Here is a 16078-nt window from a genome sequence, read left to right as displayed (position 1 = left end):
ACCTTATATTTCCTAAACAATGTGGAGCAGTGGGAGGGTGCCCAGAAGGCAGAGCTCCCTTCAGCCTCTCCCTTGGGTGTTTCTGCTTTGGCTATCCCCAGTTATGCTGTCCTCGGGTGAGAAATAACAGACGTAGCTGGCGCCAAGGCTCAACCTTCCGGGTGTGGCCATTGTCACCCTGACCCGCATAGTATCCAGACATAGTCATGCTTTCTGTCTTTAATGGCTACTTGTGAATCATAAGATTTGATTCTTTCAAAGTAGACAAACTTCCGCTAAACAGGTTTGCATAATACAGGAGGATATTCTGTGGTTTAAGCCATGAGACGGACTTATCAGAAAAATCCTAAGCAGGTTGGGGGCTCATAATGACCCCGACAGTTGTCCCTCTTGGGGTCTGACTCCTACGACTCATAAATCCCAGATTGCCTTCTCTTGGGTTAAAACTTCTTTGTTCTTTTCTCCTAGAACATCATAGAGGGAAGATTTAAATTTTTAATTCCCTAATTCTAACTATGCATAATGGAAAGTATAGCTCATTTCTGGAGCTGTCTGCAGTACTGAAAAGTTTTATATAAATCAGTTGAAAATGTAGTGCAGAAACATTTGTTTAAAATAATCTAGTGGCAACAATCTACCCTATCAGGTAAGTCACTTCAAAGATTGCTTATTTTATGAATTTTCATTTTCATAATTTTTTCCCCCTCACACATGATATATGTCCACATTTAGCTTCATGCTTTTCTTAAGTTTTTTTTTTTTTTTTTTTTTTAGAAATTTCAATAGGAAAGAAGCACTGTGAAATTTTAATAATGATTAGTAAGCCACACAGTGAGAACATGTACTTTGTAAGTACATAAGTGTGGTTGAGTTGAGGTCTGGGGAAAGTCAGGTTTCCTATCTATCTGCCTTAGGATCCTTTGTTGACCCTTTGCCTCCTCGAGCCTAGGAAACCAAATTCAGTTCAAATTTTACTTCTTTTAAATAAAGCATCTTCCTTGTACATTTACACTGCTGGACTTTGCAGCCGTATGTGAGACCCCAGGAAAAACAGAGATGTGTGTTATCTTTTACTGTTGCCCAGGTTGGGCCATTTTACAACTCTGCCTCACAACTTACTGGCATTCTAGTGTGTTGTGGTGAGTCCTCTGGCAAGTTTTTACCCTCCCTGAAGTGTGAGCCTTGGGATAGTTCCAGGTCCCCTGGGAGGAGTGCAGAGAAGAGAGTTTGCTCCTCACAGGGCTACGTTCACATCTATTTGGGCTAAATGTAGCTCTGTCGGGCCAGGGCTGGGCTGGAATAAAGAAGCCATCAGGGATTAAGTCACAGAGGGCAAGACTGGAGGACCAGAGCAATAGGTGTGGAAGAAACTCGAGAGGCCTTCCTGAGGGCTAGTACTGACAGGAACTCATGTTGGTTATGGAGGAGACAGACAAGAAAAATTAGATTTTTAATTAAAGCCATTTGCTCTGCATATTTTTATTACATCGTCACTACAGAAAAATCAGAAAATCCAAGCATAAGGAAGAACATAAAAATATCCATAATCTCAATCACCTAGAGATATTCTGATTTAATATCCTGATTTAGGCTCTTTATATACACAGGCATGTACTTGTGTGCATATGTGTATATAGATGTATATGCGTGTGCTGTGTCCATTTGCATATTGTAGCAGCCATCAATTTTCCATCAGTAAATTTAGGTTCCTTCCAACTTTCGCTGTCACGAATGATATGAACGTAAACACTATTGCAAAGAATGTTGTGTCGCTCTCATTGTCTTGTCTTTGGAATAAGCATTGGAAAGTGATGTCACTGGCACAGGAAAGGCATTTATCTATCTTTTAAGCATCATTGCCGGACAGTTTTACCATCTGCATTTCCACCTTTCAAAAAAAGAGCGTCTGTTCTATAGGTTAGTGTCCCAGCCTCTGGGTGGAGTTGATAGTAGTTGATAGCTGTAAACTGGGCTGTGTTGTTTAGGATGTAACCAGGTGTGGGAGAAATACGCAGCCTCTCTCTGGCCACTTGAATGTGTCCCAGTCCCTGTGCCACGATGCACGTTTGGTTGCAACATGTGACAGTAATAGTTGGGATGCTTCTGAGGACTGAGCCCCTTCCCTACGTGTTCTGTTTTCATTCTCAGCATATTGAATTAGGTGATAAAATTAGACTTCCTTTTGCAAAGGAGATATTTGAGGTCTCAGGAAGTTAAGAAACCTGCCCAAGGTTTCTCGCCAGCTTCTTAGTAGACCTCAGAAGCAGAAACGAAGTCATTTTCTCAAGCCAGTGCGCTAAGGCTCATGGGAAGTAGGCATCCACTTGAACCAACTACATTGCTTATTTTCTCCCTAGCACTTTGCCAATCCCCTTTGGGCTTTCCCACCATTCTTCTGTTTAACCCCTTCAATACGGTCCATTCTTTAGAGCCTGACCAGCACCGCCCTCATCAGGAAAGGCGTTCTTTTTTCTTGCCTCTTTCACCCCATTTTTCCTCTCTCCTTTTGTTCTGCTTGGTGTCTGCCCCTTGCTGACCTTTGAAATAGTTTTGTGTATTGTGCCTTTCCAGATGGACTGTGTTGTTTAAGTACTTTTATTTAACTTCCGCAGTATTCCACCATCTCAGATCAGGCATCAGCCTGAATGCATGGTCTGGTTTGTACCAGCCACTGAGAGAGTAACACCGTTATCATCTTTAGTTTGTAGAGGAGGGGTCTTCGAGAGAACTGAGAGATGATTTGCTCAGATTTGTTTTGATGCTTCCCATCTACACACTGTGCGCTCCTCATGGTCTCCTGAGGTGTTTGGCAGTGGCTTGAGGGAGATGGAGGGGGAGAAAGCCTTTTTTCTAGAGTAAAAGAAATAGAAAGCAGAACATGATGCTTTGTGGGCAGTAGATGATAATTAGTCTCTCCCAGGTGAGCGTGAGGACTGTGACCAGACTTAGGACTGAACACAAGCATGAGGGCGTGAGCTGTGCTCTTGTGTCGAGAGTCTCTACAGGTCACATTGAACCACAGGACTGCGTGGACAGGCAAAAGGTAGATGAGAGCTCTGAAGGTTTTCATTCCGCAGCCTCATTCCCAAAAGCCTCTCAGAGGTGGTCAAGAGGATTCAAGAAAGCTAAATCAACCGGGTCTGTTTACCCATCTGGAAGTTGTCAGAGCTCGTCGACGTGCCCAGCCTGCTACCCATAGGCCCAACATGGCCAAAAATAGCTGAATGGAGCCCAGCATAGATATCATGAACTCATTTAAAACTCCGGGGTGTTTTTTTTGCTTTGGGTGTGGGTAACTCATCTGGGGGTTTCCAGGTCTGAATTTTGTAAATGACGTCACAGTCACAGTATCTCACAGGAGGGCACACCCGCAAGTCCACAGGCTGAATTAAGAATCACATTAATTTGCTTTTTTGTAGGACTCCATTCGTTCTAGGTAGTGCTGCTGATTCCTTGTTGATAAAAGCTGTCGTCACTACTGGTCTGATTCTCCCCTAAGTCAAGAGAGGAAAAGTTTTCCCCTGGAAGTAATTGAAAGAATCTGATGCTTGTAAGAATGGGTTCAAGAAGAGGTGCCCCAATTTGAAGAGGCCAGTGGTAGGCGGTTCCTAGTGCTGGAAGGAGAGGCTAAAATTAATGAGAATTCATGGCAGGAACCTCAGGAGTGCTCTGCACTTTTGAGACATCCTTTATAAAGAATAAGAATGAAAATTTAAGGATTGGAGGTCAGGTGTCAAAATAGTAGACAGGCTAAATCATATGTAATATCAAAAATGCCGGGGTTGGGGATTTAGCTCAGTGGTAGAGCGCTTGCCTAGGAAGCCCAAGGCCCTGGGTTCGGTCCCCAGCTCCGAAAAAAAGAACCAAAAAAAAAAAAAAAAAATGCCGTTGGTTGGTGTGTGTCTGGGGGCAGGGAAGATTCTGTCAGAGTCCACATTCACGTGTCAGGCATGTAAGTAAGATTTTGTCAGGTCTTAATTTGAAGTATATGTGAAAATCAAAGTTTTATGGTAGGCACTTTCCAAATCTAATGTTTTAAAATAAAATTCAAGTCTTGTTTTGAAATCTTATATTTCTGTCAAGTGAGGTTGTTTTCTAAGGCCGGGGCACTCAACCTTCCTAGAGCTGTGACTCTTTAATGCAGCTCCTCATGATGTGGTGACCCCAACCATAAGATTATTTCGTTACTATTTCATAATAATTATTTTACTACCGTTATAAATCCTAATGTAAATATCTCTATTTCCTGGGGGTCTTAAGCAACCCCAGTGAAAGGGTTGTTCGACCCTCAAAGCGGTCACAGCCCCCAGGGTGAGAACTGCTGTTTGAGATATTTTAGTGGACTGTTTAGAATTCTATTTTTTTTTTGTCTTAATTCTTCCTCTTTCACCTTTTCAAGTTCTCTCTTCTGAAAATACCTTTAATTTAGGAGATTTCCTTGCCGAGCAGCCTTTTAGCAAGAGCCGTTTGTGTTTCCTCTTGCCAAGTTGTTTTTTGATACTGCTGCTGTGACCTGAACAATGTGTGTGTAGCCAAAGAAACACCGCCATGTTCCTGCCTTGGGTGTCGGCGACTTAGAGAGGGGTAGGGAAGAGGCTGGAATAAAAACAGACGCATGAAAACAAGCTATACTTGTAGAAATTATTGTTATTATTATCTGATTACATTGTAAGCAGAATTGAAAGGTACAGATGGTGTGCAGTGACTGAGCACCCTTCCACCATCCCTAAATTCCAGGAGCGCCTTCCCAGGCATATGTAAATGCTGTTTTTATGCTATTAATAAATTTCCTGAAGCTGTGTTAGGGCTGCTTAACCTCCTAATAACAAAGGGGCAAAATGAGAAACTTCTAGACAGTCATTTTAGGACCTATTATTACCCCAATATAGAAACCCACAGATTTTTTGGCTAAGATATTATGTCCCTTAAATAAAGTGGAGAAGTGTAGAGTCTGGAAGGAGTGCGGGGGTAAAAACAACAATCCCAAGGGTTTAAAATAGCAATAGCTTAAAAATGTTTTCATTATTGCTTTTCCCTTTTAACGAATGTATCAGATGCCACACCTTCGAAAATGAATATCAGAGGGCCCACATGAATATTTAAGCTGTATTTCTTAATAAAACCGAGCTTAGGAGAAGGTGAACATAACCTGCCCCTTTGAATGTGGAAATGATTTTACTGGTACATCTCTGTTCAAATTTATTTTCCATGTTTTCTTTAATAAACCAATGTTAACTTAGCAGGGAAGTTACCCCAGTGTCTGCTCAGACACTGTGCTACAGTTGGTGTTAAATGGGAGAGAAAGATGGGTGTACTTCTCACCACAGCTATGGAAGAAAACACAGGGCTTCGTTAGCGTTGATGACTGGAATCTCTCTTTAGTCCATAGAATAATTGGCTTGATCAGAGATTTTCCTTCTAAAGAACTTCGTGGCATTTAAGGTTACTATGTTAGGTAAAGAACACTGGTCTAAGACAAGTGTTTTTATTACAGGACACGATGGGGTGCTCTTTATTGAATTATATGATGATTTGAAGTGGGAAAGAAGGAAAAGTGCGTCGGCCCATGCCCTCAACTTTAATGCCTTTAATCAAATAATGACCTTCTGCAAACTAGCTAATTTTAAGCGATTGGAAAGATCAATACCACTTTGCCACCAAAAAATGGCCTAGATGATGAAATCTGATGTATTTAAAGTATCATTTCACCCTTTTAACCTAGTAAATAATTTAAAATGCTTTCAGTGTCGCTCCGCCCGGCATTTTGCTTCCCAGTGTTCCTTGTCAGCAGTGTTCGGTGTAGAAGATGGCAGGTTGGCTTGGCAGACAGGTGTCCAGGCCTCCCACTTAGATCTTGAGTATCCTGAGGTCAGAACTCCCTCAGATAATATCTTTAAGTCCTATGTTTGGGGAACCGTGTATATAAATCTTAAAAGATGTTAAAGGGGGCCTTTCTATGTTTGAGAGGTGGTAGAAAACGCAGCAGTCACGTGACACCTTTTGTTACATCTTAAGCCTTTATGCTAAAGGTGACAGATTTGGTAGTTCTGACAATTAGAACCCATTTCCCCATGTTATAGGAGAACTCTGATGTAAAATTACCCTTGAGTGCCGGCAGCTTTGTAAATAAAAAAAATTGCCCTCTATTAGCATGTTTGTGGGCAGATTAAAAACTGTCTTCATTTGCATAAGTAACACTTACAGATTCTTTTAAAAGTAGGAAATTATTTCCTGAATGATAAATTGCTAGCTTTATAGTTAGTTGTTGTTGAAAATGTACTCATTCAAAATGCCGGGTGTAGTTTAGTCTACAATAGTGAATTTTTTTGTTAGAAGTACTGTTTAATGGATTATGTACCCCGTTCCTGTTCCCACCACTTGCGAAACTGTAATTCATGCTTTGCACTAAGATGTTTGTATCAAATACTTTCCTATTTAGATTGATTTCTTTTAATATCGTATATTGCACGATATGCCCCAGAGATTGGAAGAGAATACTCCTGCAAATAACACATAAAAGATAGAAGGAGATGGGGATGGATACAGACTTTAAAATGTTTTGCCTTTTAGAACTCAAATTACCGTTCTATTTTTTTTAATGTATTTTTCCTTCTTAGGTGCGGCGGGAAAGCATGCCATTGTTCCTTCTCTTTATAGCTCCTAGTTTTAAAATGTATATGTACATAATGGTATTATATACATATGCGTATTGCATTAAGTGCCCCGCCCCCGGTACCAAAGTCTAATTTCCCCTTGAAAACTAGTCAAGTTAGGAGCTCCCCGCTTTGTCTCAGACCTTGCAAGCATGTCTGTGTAGGAGAGGGTTTGCAAGTATCAACAAGTTGATTTCTTCGGGGGCATTAGGTTCCTGCCTCGGAAACATGGGGCACCTCTTCTGTGTTGCAACGTCAGCTAGTAGTGGATTGACTCGAACTCACCCCGCTAAGAGAGAACCGTGTGGAAATCCGAGATTGAGTTCGGTAGGAAATTAGCAGCTGAGAGCTAGAGGTGCCGGGGTTTTGATTTAGATGCGGCACAGCAAGATTGTGTCAGCAAAGCTCATCATTAGAACATCGAGTTTGGAGCTGCTAACGCTTCCTTTAAAATGAGCACACAGTCGAGCGCTTCATGGACCATAATAAAACGCCATTGTGTTGTCACACGGGCTTGGCAGTCACCCTGCTTGTTCTCTTTCCCATTTCTCCCCCAGTCTTACATCCTGAACAGGCCCCAAACCCAGACCAGGCAAGCGGAACCCCTCTGTCTTCCTTCAGCATCCTCTACACTGCTTCCTTGCTCACCACATAGCAAGGCGTTTGCAGATGGCTGGCGGTTACTGTAAAGTACGGAGCAGTGTCTTCTTTGTGGCAGATGGATTTAAGACTTTTAGTTCTCAATAAATGTAGGTTTACAATACATAACTTTACAGGATTTGTGTTGTATATAACAGGTTGAACATATTATCTCAGAATTCATCTGCATGGCATTTTCAGCTCACACAAGGGTCCATGCCAGGTTTTGTTGTTGTTGTCGTTGTTGTCGTCGTTGTTGGGTTTTGCTTTTTTTTTCTTTTAAGTAATAGGGAAGTGCTGTGATTGATAGCAACCGCTCAAGGCGTGATTTTGAATAGAAACAAAGGGTTTGGAACAGAAGGTGTCAAATTAAACTTTGTCAGTTTGAAAAGTAGTAACATCCTGAAAGTTGTACTAATTTATTTACATGTGGCTACTGTTTGTATTTTGCCCTCATTAGATGCAGTGTGATGCCGCTTGGCAATTTACCACATTAAAGTTTAGGTTGTTCCTTGTGCCATTTTAGTTTTCTGAGAATGGATCGGCCTCATTATGTGAAGGCTTGTTAGGCCACCGTCTTTTCTACCATTCAAAGACTTGTGATCTAATTTAATTTTGAAAGCAGTTCCAGAGACTTCTGCCTCTGGTTGTACATGGCTCAGAAAATCCCAGAGATCTTTCCTAAAAGGATAGTGTTCACATTTCACAACAAAACATCATGTCTTCTTCTTCTCTCTTTCCCGCTAAGCACCATGGTACTTCTGGAGAAGTCTTGGTTTTATTTGTCAGATGCTAGTAATGCTCAGGCCTCCAGGTCACCTTTCTAAACATTCATTCTAACGTTTGGGGAGCTTACCTAGGAAAAGGTATGCGGAATGAAGGCATTTATATCCTCTTTAGGATATAGTCACTGTCATGACTTATGGAGTGAAGAGGGATAGAATTTGAGGTTGTCACAAGGTGTTTAGTGTAAGATCAGGTTGGTCGTTTTGGCGAGTCCTACTTGGGGGTACATCAGTGTCTTTCTATTGTGACAAATGGGTGTGGGGGGAGGTGTCAGAAATGTGTTTCCTTTTAGTTAAGACTTCACACAAGTAAGACCCGTTTCCTTTTCTCCTCTTTCTTCCCTTTTTTGAACACCCTTGTAGAGTTTTAACAGTTCCCAGATGCACTGTCAAACATTTCTGTATGAAGCATCTGATTTCAGTCTCTTCAGCTCGTCCTGCCTCTAAAAGGCTAGCGGAAGCGCACATCAATGCACATCAACGCATTATTTTTAGATAAGGAATTAGAAGTATTATTTAAGGGCAGAGGTTAATAGCAAAGTACTGGAAGTGTTATGTTAGTCATGGGCAATTAATAAAAACAAGGATCTGTCTGGGAAGTGCAGGAGACACAGAAGTGACAATATAGGCAAAATGTTTGTTGAATGAGTCAGGGTTCTCTTTCTGAAATATTTGTTAAACCCTCATGAGTGTGATTATTTAGGAATTAGCTGTCATTATTAACTGTTTTAAAAGAACTAATGATTTTCTTTTCCAAAGAACATCTGTGATCCACATGTTTTTCACTTACATCCAAGAAACCGAGTGATCTCTGCCTTTACTTAAAGAAGTTTCTGAGGGATGTGAGACCATCAATGTTTTCAATGCTCTCCAAGAAGGTTTTCTACCCAAATCATTCTTAATATAACTCTTGGCAATTTTTAGCTACAGGCATTTGTTTCTAAAAAAAATAAAAATAAAAAAATAAATGTTAGCAGCTCAGCGTTTAGCACAGTACTCTACCAGCCAAATTTGAAAGCCTTTCCTCCCATGTTCTTCCCAAGCCTTCTCCCCTCTCTGGAAAGTCGAATAAGGTCAGTTTTCAGGCTTCCAGGTAGTGTCAAGGTTATAGTGGAAAGATGCAGACAAGGCAGTGAGGAACATGATCTTAGTCAGTTATGTTCATGCCTCCAGGGAAAAATACATCGAAAATCCATCCAACAACATTTAGAGACATGGTGTAAGGAAATTGTGTGGAGCTAGGAACACACATGATACGTTTTATGACTTGCTCCAGATAGAAAGTGTTTACCCAGAAGAAGTAAATAATATCTCCAGGAGACCGTGTATGCAGGTGGGCCTTGAATGCTTTAAATTCTCAAGCTTTGTAGTTTATAGTCTGTTCACACAAGTGGAGGCAAACCTCATCGGCCCACAGCAGTCTGGAAGTGGGCAGAGTAGCTGTGGTCAGATGAGAAGCGGGCTCCAGGTCCACTGTAACAACAGTGACGTCTTCCTTTTTAGTGACCGTTCTTTCAGGTTAGCTCTTCAGTGTATGCCCCTTCTCACTTTGAATTGTGTGTTCAGTGGCATCAGATAAGAGGATTCTCATATGAACATTCGTGTGTGTGTGTGTGTGTGTGTGTATACACATATGTAAGCATCCATATATATAAATATATGTGGGTGTGTGTGTATATATATATGTGTGTATATATATATGCACATGAGCATTCATATGTGTATATATGTATATACACAGATGTGTTAATATTCATATATATACATGCATATGCATATGAACATTTATTTGCATGTGTGTGTGTGTATGTGTGTGTATTTGCTTAAATTAGAAACAACCGCTAAAAGTTTCCAAACTTTTTTAGAGGTATTTCACTAGTTTGTCTAAGGCCCTGGGTTTTATACTGAGCCCTACAAACAAAACAAGAGTCAAATTTGAACAATTCACCCAAAATCATGAGTATTCTGGCAGGCTAGTAGGAAACTAATGTGTCAGTCCATGTATATATACATACACACACACACACACACACACACACACACACACACACACACACACAAACCTGGGAGAAGAAGGCCTTATTTCTTTTCACCACTATCACAAATAGAAATTTCTTTTGAATGGCACATTCAGTTTGAAAAGAGAAAAAAGAAAACTATGTAATTTCCTGGCTTCATCTCACAGTAATGTGAAAAGCAGAACCCTCCCTGGAAAGATCTAAAATTTGTGTTATAGAGGTACAGCGTCTGGACTATTCTTATCCAAAAGCTTCCAGGGAATTTCCAAGAAAGCCATTCGTTTTAGACCAGTTTCCCAAAAGCAGAGCCCCAAATGGGCAATGGGGCTTGTCCATGCAAGGAGTGGGGGGAACAGGGACTGGGAAAGGGTGTAGATGGCCTCTGTGAGGTCTGTGGGGAGGGAGCAGAAGAATAGGGAAGGGCATCTCTGGGGAGTGCTCAGAAGGGCTAGGCTGCTGTCTATGAGACAGGGCAGTAATGCCAGTCATAGGTCACCTCTGGGGCAATGGCCCGTGAGGTGGTGGAGCTGCCCCGGTCTGTCCGGTCTGTCCGGGTGAGCCGTCCTGTCAGACGCAGTGCACTAGCTGGAGGGGTGGCTGCTCTGGCTGCCAGACTCCAGTTGTGCGCTCTCCCCTCCCACCGCCCCACCCCCATTGCTTGTGGTCCAGTAGGGTAGTCAGGATGAAGGCTTGAGGTGGTGGTAAGTGTCCTCTGTTGAAACTTTTAGGGTCACCGAGGGTGGCATTGTGACCGTGGTTGAGTTTGTTCTTCACTTTGTGTTGTTGATTTTTTATTTTTATTTTTTTTTTTTGTCCTTCATTCTTGTTTCTGAAAACTCACTGAAGTTCTTCCCTGAAAGTCATATACGTGTGCTACAGCTGACATAAAAGTGACTCTGAGGTTCCCTTTAAGAAAGTTTCTTGTTGAAGAATTCTCCTAAATGCCTGTAATAAAACCATAAATCCAAATATGTTCATGCCCAAGCTTGCTGGCACTGGTGCTCCCCTCCCCTCCCCCTCCCTTCCCTTCTCCCTCCCCTCCCCTTCCCTTTCCTTCCCTTTCCCCTCTCCCTCCCTCACTCCTTCCTTTCTACCACAGAAAGTATAAGCTTAGGAAATCCTTTGAGGACAGTTTGTTTCTAACACCAACTTGCCGCCTTGGTTTCTTCCTGGCCAGTGAACATTGACAAGCAAGAAGGCTGGGCCACACAGTCCTGCCCTTGGTTTCCTTCTATTCCGTCTCTCTTACTGCAGTCTGTGGTGAATGGTCTCTTGCTCTTGGCGTCCTTACTTTCCTCCAGTGTGTGTTTCACATACTTAGGTACACAGCTGTTGAGGCAAAAGCTTGATGGCTGATTGTCTTTTATTATTCTCCACCCTATGTTCTGAGTCGGGGTCTCTGTTGAGCCTGGAACTCCCTATTTTGACTAGACTGGCTGTAGGCAAGCCTTGGTATCCGTCTCCATACCCCATCACTGGAGTATCAGGTAACAGGCTTTTACGTGGGTTCTGGGACGCATCTGCATGGTGGCACAGTAAGCAGTTACCCACCAAGCTATCTTCCCAGCACATGTGTCTGCTTGTTAACGATGAAATTCTGAACATCTGTCAGAAACAGAACCTGCTTCCTCCATTGCCACAATTGTCCTCTCTTAACGGGTTAAAAGGGGGGGGGGGGACATAAAGCAGATTGGAGTGTGATGCATGGAGGGCTCTCCATTTTAGCATCCACAGATGATTCCTGCCCTAGCACTGACTGACTGTTACCCTTTCCTCCTAAGGGATGGCTGTGCGAGCTGCTGCGCTGGAAAGAAGACCCTTCTCCAGAAAACAGAACCCTGTGGGAGAACCTGTCAATGATCCGAAGATTCCTCAGTCTGCCTCAGCCTGAGCGCGATGCCATCTATGAGCAGGAGAGCAATGCCGTGCATCACCATGGCGACAGGCCTCCCCACATCATCCATGTTCCAGCGGAACAGCTTCAGGTTCGTTTACCTTGGCCAATCCAGTGTAGCATTAACTAAATAAAGCCTTCAGCTTAGCAGGGGAATTTGTGGGTCTCCTCCCCCCGCAGGAGACGACCATTACACTGCCATCTTGCTCAGGGGATACATTTCCAGCTATTGTGTTGTAGTGTCCTCACCTTAACATGGCAGGGGAACACCGGCTTTTGAATTTGAAAGCTTAGAACATATTTTTTGGTGTGTGTTTTTAAAATTTGAATTTAAAACACCACCTACTCCCTAATGAAAACCATCCCGCCCTGGAGGAAAGGTACCAGCTTTGTGCTGTAGAAGGTCACACGTTTTTTTACCTTGGAGTCTGTCCAGAGTGAGGGGGAGGGAAACCCACCCACCATCTTGCTTTATCCTTCTGGTCTCATCCGGCCTTTCACCTCACATAGCCTCCCCACCTATCCCAGGGCAGCACAGGGAGAGTCATGTTTGTTTGTCTTTCCTTAGAGCCCCTCTCCCAGCACCCTTGGGAAAGGAGAGTCTAGAGGCGTTTTCTTACCAAGCCTGCTGACCCCTGCACCATGGCCCCATGCTGCCCCTCAGGTGAGCGGGCACCAGTCTCCTGTGCCAGGAGAAAGGGAGAAAGGAGGGTGTTGTGAAGGCCAGTTCCTTCAGTCTGGCTTTTTAGACAGACAATGGACAGTGATAGAATGGCCTTGCCTCTGGCCAAAGCCCACAAAGCCAACAGTTCAGCTCGTGCTTGATGTAGCCTATGCTGGACATGGTGCTGCTAAGAGGCTGCTGCCCATGAAGAACGTGATTAAAAGGCCGTGGATCCGACCCCGTACTGGGGCTCCTGTGGCTAGTTGAATTTAAGCTGTGTAACTTGTTTCTGCTAAATGCGAAGGTTGCTTTTAGCTTTCTCCTTTGAGGGAAATGTCATTGCCTCTGGGGTCCCAGAGACCTGCCTAACACCTTGGTTGTATCTCTTGCATCCCTTCTTGGTATTGCTGTATAGATATCTGTAGATAAAATAATAGAGTTATCTATCCACCAGGAAAAAAGTCCTTGAATATTTATTAAAGATAAAACAAATTGAAAAAGAGAATCCCTTAGGATATTAAGCACCAAAATAATCGTGGAAGCCTGAAACCCAACTGTTTCAGCTAAAACAGAGACAAGAAAGATATATGCTAAGTAATAAAAATAGTACTTGTTTGAAAATGTAAATTGTTTTTAATAAAATTGCTTCTTAGGGGGATAAGAGGAAGTGCTTAAGCACGGGACGAATGTTCTGATATATGCGGCTTTGCGCACCCGGGGTTGATTGGCTTGGCTGCTAAGAATTATGGGTGTCGAGTGCACAGTAGACACACGCCACACGTTTGTTGCGTATAATTGTGTATAGGAATTACAGCACATATGCAGATACTAATTATGAAAAAGTGTCTGTATACATTAAATTTAAAGCCTAATCACATCGTAGTTTACTATAGACAAAACAATTCGCCAGCTGGCGGAGAATGGAGTGAACCTTTATTCGAAGGGGGTAAGGAAAAAAACTTAGCGTTTGCCTAGTGCAAACACTAGGAAAGTGTGTGTGTAATCGGAACTGTCTCATAGAACATCCTTGCACCTCCAAGAGGTATGCAGAATGAGAGAAGCCACTGCTGTGCTCCTGTTCACGGAACAGCCACAAAATGCAGCCTAGCCATGCTTTCCCTGTGGTGAATGCAGCACGGCCAGGCACGGCCGCCTTTGGTGCATATCCTTTACCAGAGAGTGTGAGGCTCACCTCTTTTTTCCAGTTGTTTCCTCTCCACAGATCGGTGTGGGCACGGCAGCCCTGCAAGCTGCGTGGCTTCTTAGCTGCCGGGCTCTGAGCGCAGATGTGTATTTGTTTATTTAATAAGGGCTGTGGGCTGTTTAGCTGGCCTGGTCTTTCTCAGTGTGTCTGTCTGTCTCCCCCCCTTCCTCCAGTACCCCCACCCCCAGACACTGCACAGGCTTGGCAAGCACCCACTCTCACCTCTGCGGGCTCCAAGCAGCTCTGACTGTCTGCTTGTCTCTTTGCAGCAGCAGCAGCAGCAGCAGCAGCAGCAACAGCAGCAGCAACAGCAGCCACCGCCACCACCTCCACAGCCACAGCCACAGCCCCAGGCAGGCCCCAGGCTCCCACCCCGGCAGCCCACCGTGGCCTCCTCTGCAGAGTCCGATGAGGAAAACCGGCAGAAGACCAGGCCACGAACCAAAATTTCTGTGGAAGCCCTGGGCATCCTTCAGAGTTTCATCCAAGATGTCGGCCTGTACCCGGATGAAGAGGCCATCCAGACCCTGTCGGCGCAGCTGGACCTCCCGAAGTACACCATCATCAAGTTCTTTCAGAACCAGCGGTACTACCTTAAGCACCACGGCAAGCTGAAGGACAACTCCGGCTTGGAGGTGGATGTGGCTGAGTACAAAGATGAGGAGTTGCTTAAGGATTTGGAGGAGAGCGTCCAGGATAAAAACGCCAACACCCTTTTTTCGGTGAAACTAGAGGAAGAGCTATCCGTGGAAGGGAGCACAGACATTAATGCCGACCTGAAAGACTGAGAGAACAGTACCGTTTCCAGCCGCGCCACTGGTATTTCCTACCAACATGAGAAGTCAGTCCACCTTGTGTTCGCTCAGAAAAACCTTCATCGTTTATCGTTTGGCCAATGAATCTTCGGAAACTTGCACAAACAGGAAGTCAGAAGGACAGGACAGACTGCACTCGAGGTTTTACTCTGTTTTACAAACTGCTTGGCGGCCCCAGGTGAAGCGTCAAGGATTGTTGGGTAGAATTTGTGTTCAAGGGCTGCACCCAGGTGTTGTACCCTGTCAGCATGATACCAGAAATTGGTTTTCCTTTTGGTTATTATTCTGGAGCCTCAAATAAGCATTATAACTTCTGTGATTATGATTGCCTTTTCTTTAATTATTTCTGTAACACTCCACACTAGTCTTTGGAAACCGGCCCCTTATTTTAAAGAGAAAAAAGAAAAAAAAAAGAGAGAGAGAGAGAGAGAGAGTTTGTTACTCGATTGTATGTTAAAGAAGAACTATAAACTGTGGAATACAGTTTAAAGATGACATATGCCAACAAATGCCTTGTATTATATGGCACTGCCGTAATTAAAATTTGTTTTTTATTTTGGAAATAAAAGTTCACTGTAATTTTTTTTTCATCCTCATTGTTACATGATTTTTTTTTTTAAGGAAAAGAAAATGTGAAACACAATTTAGTCCTCGTGTTATTTATTTGTCGATCCTGCAGCATCATGTCATAATTAAGTTTTTGGAGATTTCTGTTAAATGTAATGTTGCTTCTCTTGTTGCCATACTGATTTCCTTTCTATTTATAACTGTATTTTGATGGGCAGTAAAACAAAGTGTCTTAAAAGTTTTAAATAGAGAAAATGTGCTTTACACAGTTGCCTATAAAAGTCTATGTTATCCAAGCAATTCACTCTAGAAGCTTCAGTCCCGGTTGTTGTATGCAATTTTTACTATCATGCAAATAAGCTTAGGTAAATAAAACTAATAGATCACCTTAGAAAATTATGCAATTAATGTGAAAATAATCGATGTTTGCGGTGTGTCTTCCTTTGGTTTACAATCAATTTTAAAGCGACATCTGTATAAAGTTTCTGTATAAAGGTGTATTTCTTTTTTATGAGTTTATGGCTATGAAAACACCAGCTATTTTGTTACAGCTGCTGTTTTTATAAGTGTATCACAGTTTTCTTTATGCAGAAATGTGCGGATTAGGAGTGGTTATTGACTGTAACTACATGATTAAAATTGTTTGTATGGTATGATATGGCAGAGTTTGTCTGCTTATGTGAAGTAACTAACCAAGCTCAAGACGGCCGTGCCACGGAGGTGCATGCTCATGCTTTCTTGGTGATAGCCTTTGGGTTCCGAGGAGAGCAACCGAACACTCCCTCCCTGAGGTACTAGATTCAGGCTACACGTATGCTCAGTTCTCAGTAGTTGTGGGA

General features: G+C 42.9%; 1 protein-coding gene across 49 annotated transcripts in view; it reads left to right on the top strand.

The window, feature by feature from the left end:
- Satb1 (SATB homeobox 1) overlaps positions 1–15892 on the top strand; it is a 93129-nt gene extending 77237 nt beyond the window's left edge. For 13 of the 49 annotated variants that reach the window (XM_087565714.1, XM_087565718.1, XM_087565729.1 and 10 more), the window contains 3 exons: positions 11877–12080; positions 12558–12653; positions 14130–15892. In XM_087565714.1, coding sequence (XP_087421840.1) covers positions 11877–12080; positions 12558–12653; positions 14130–14645 — 816 coding nt within the window. In that variant the 3' untranslated portion in view covers positions 14646–15892. 49 annotated transcript variants of the gene reach the window in all.
- The last annotated feature ends 186 nt before the right edge of the window (positions 15893–16078 follow it).

The sequence above is a fragment of the Rattus norvegicus genome, chromosome 9, assembly GCF_021556685.1.
Source record: "Rattus norvegicus strain SHRSP/BbbUtx chromosome 9, alternate assembly SHRSP_T2T, whole genome shotgun sequence".
In the NCBI taxonomy this organism is placed as follows: Eukaryota; Metazoa; Chordata; class Mammalia; order Rodentia; family Muridae; genus Rattus; species Rattus norvegicus.
This window is presented reverse-complemented; position numbering and strand designations above follow the sequence as displayed.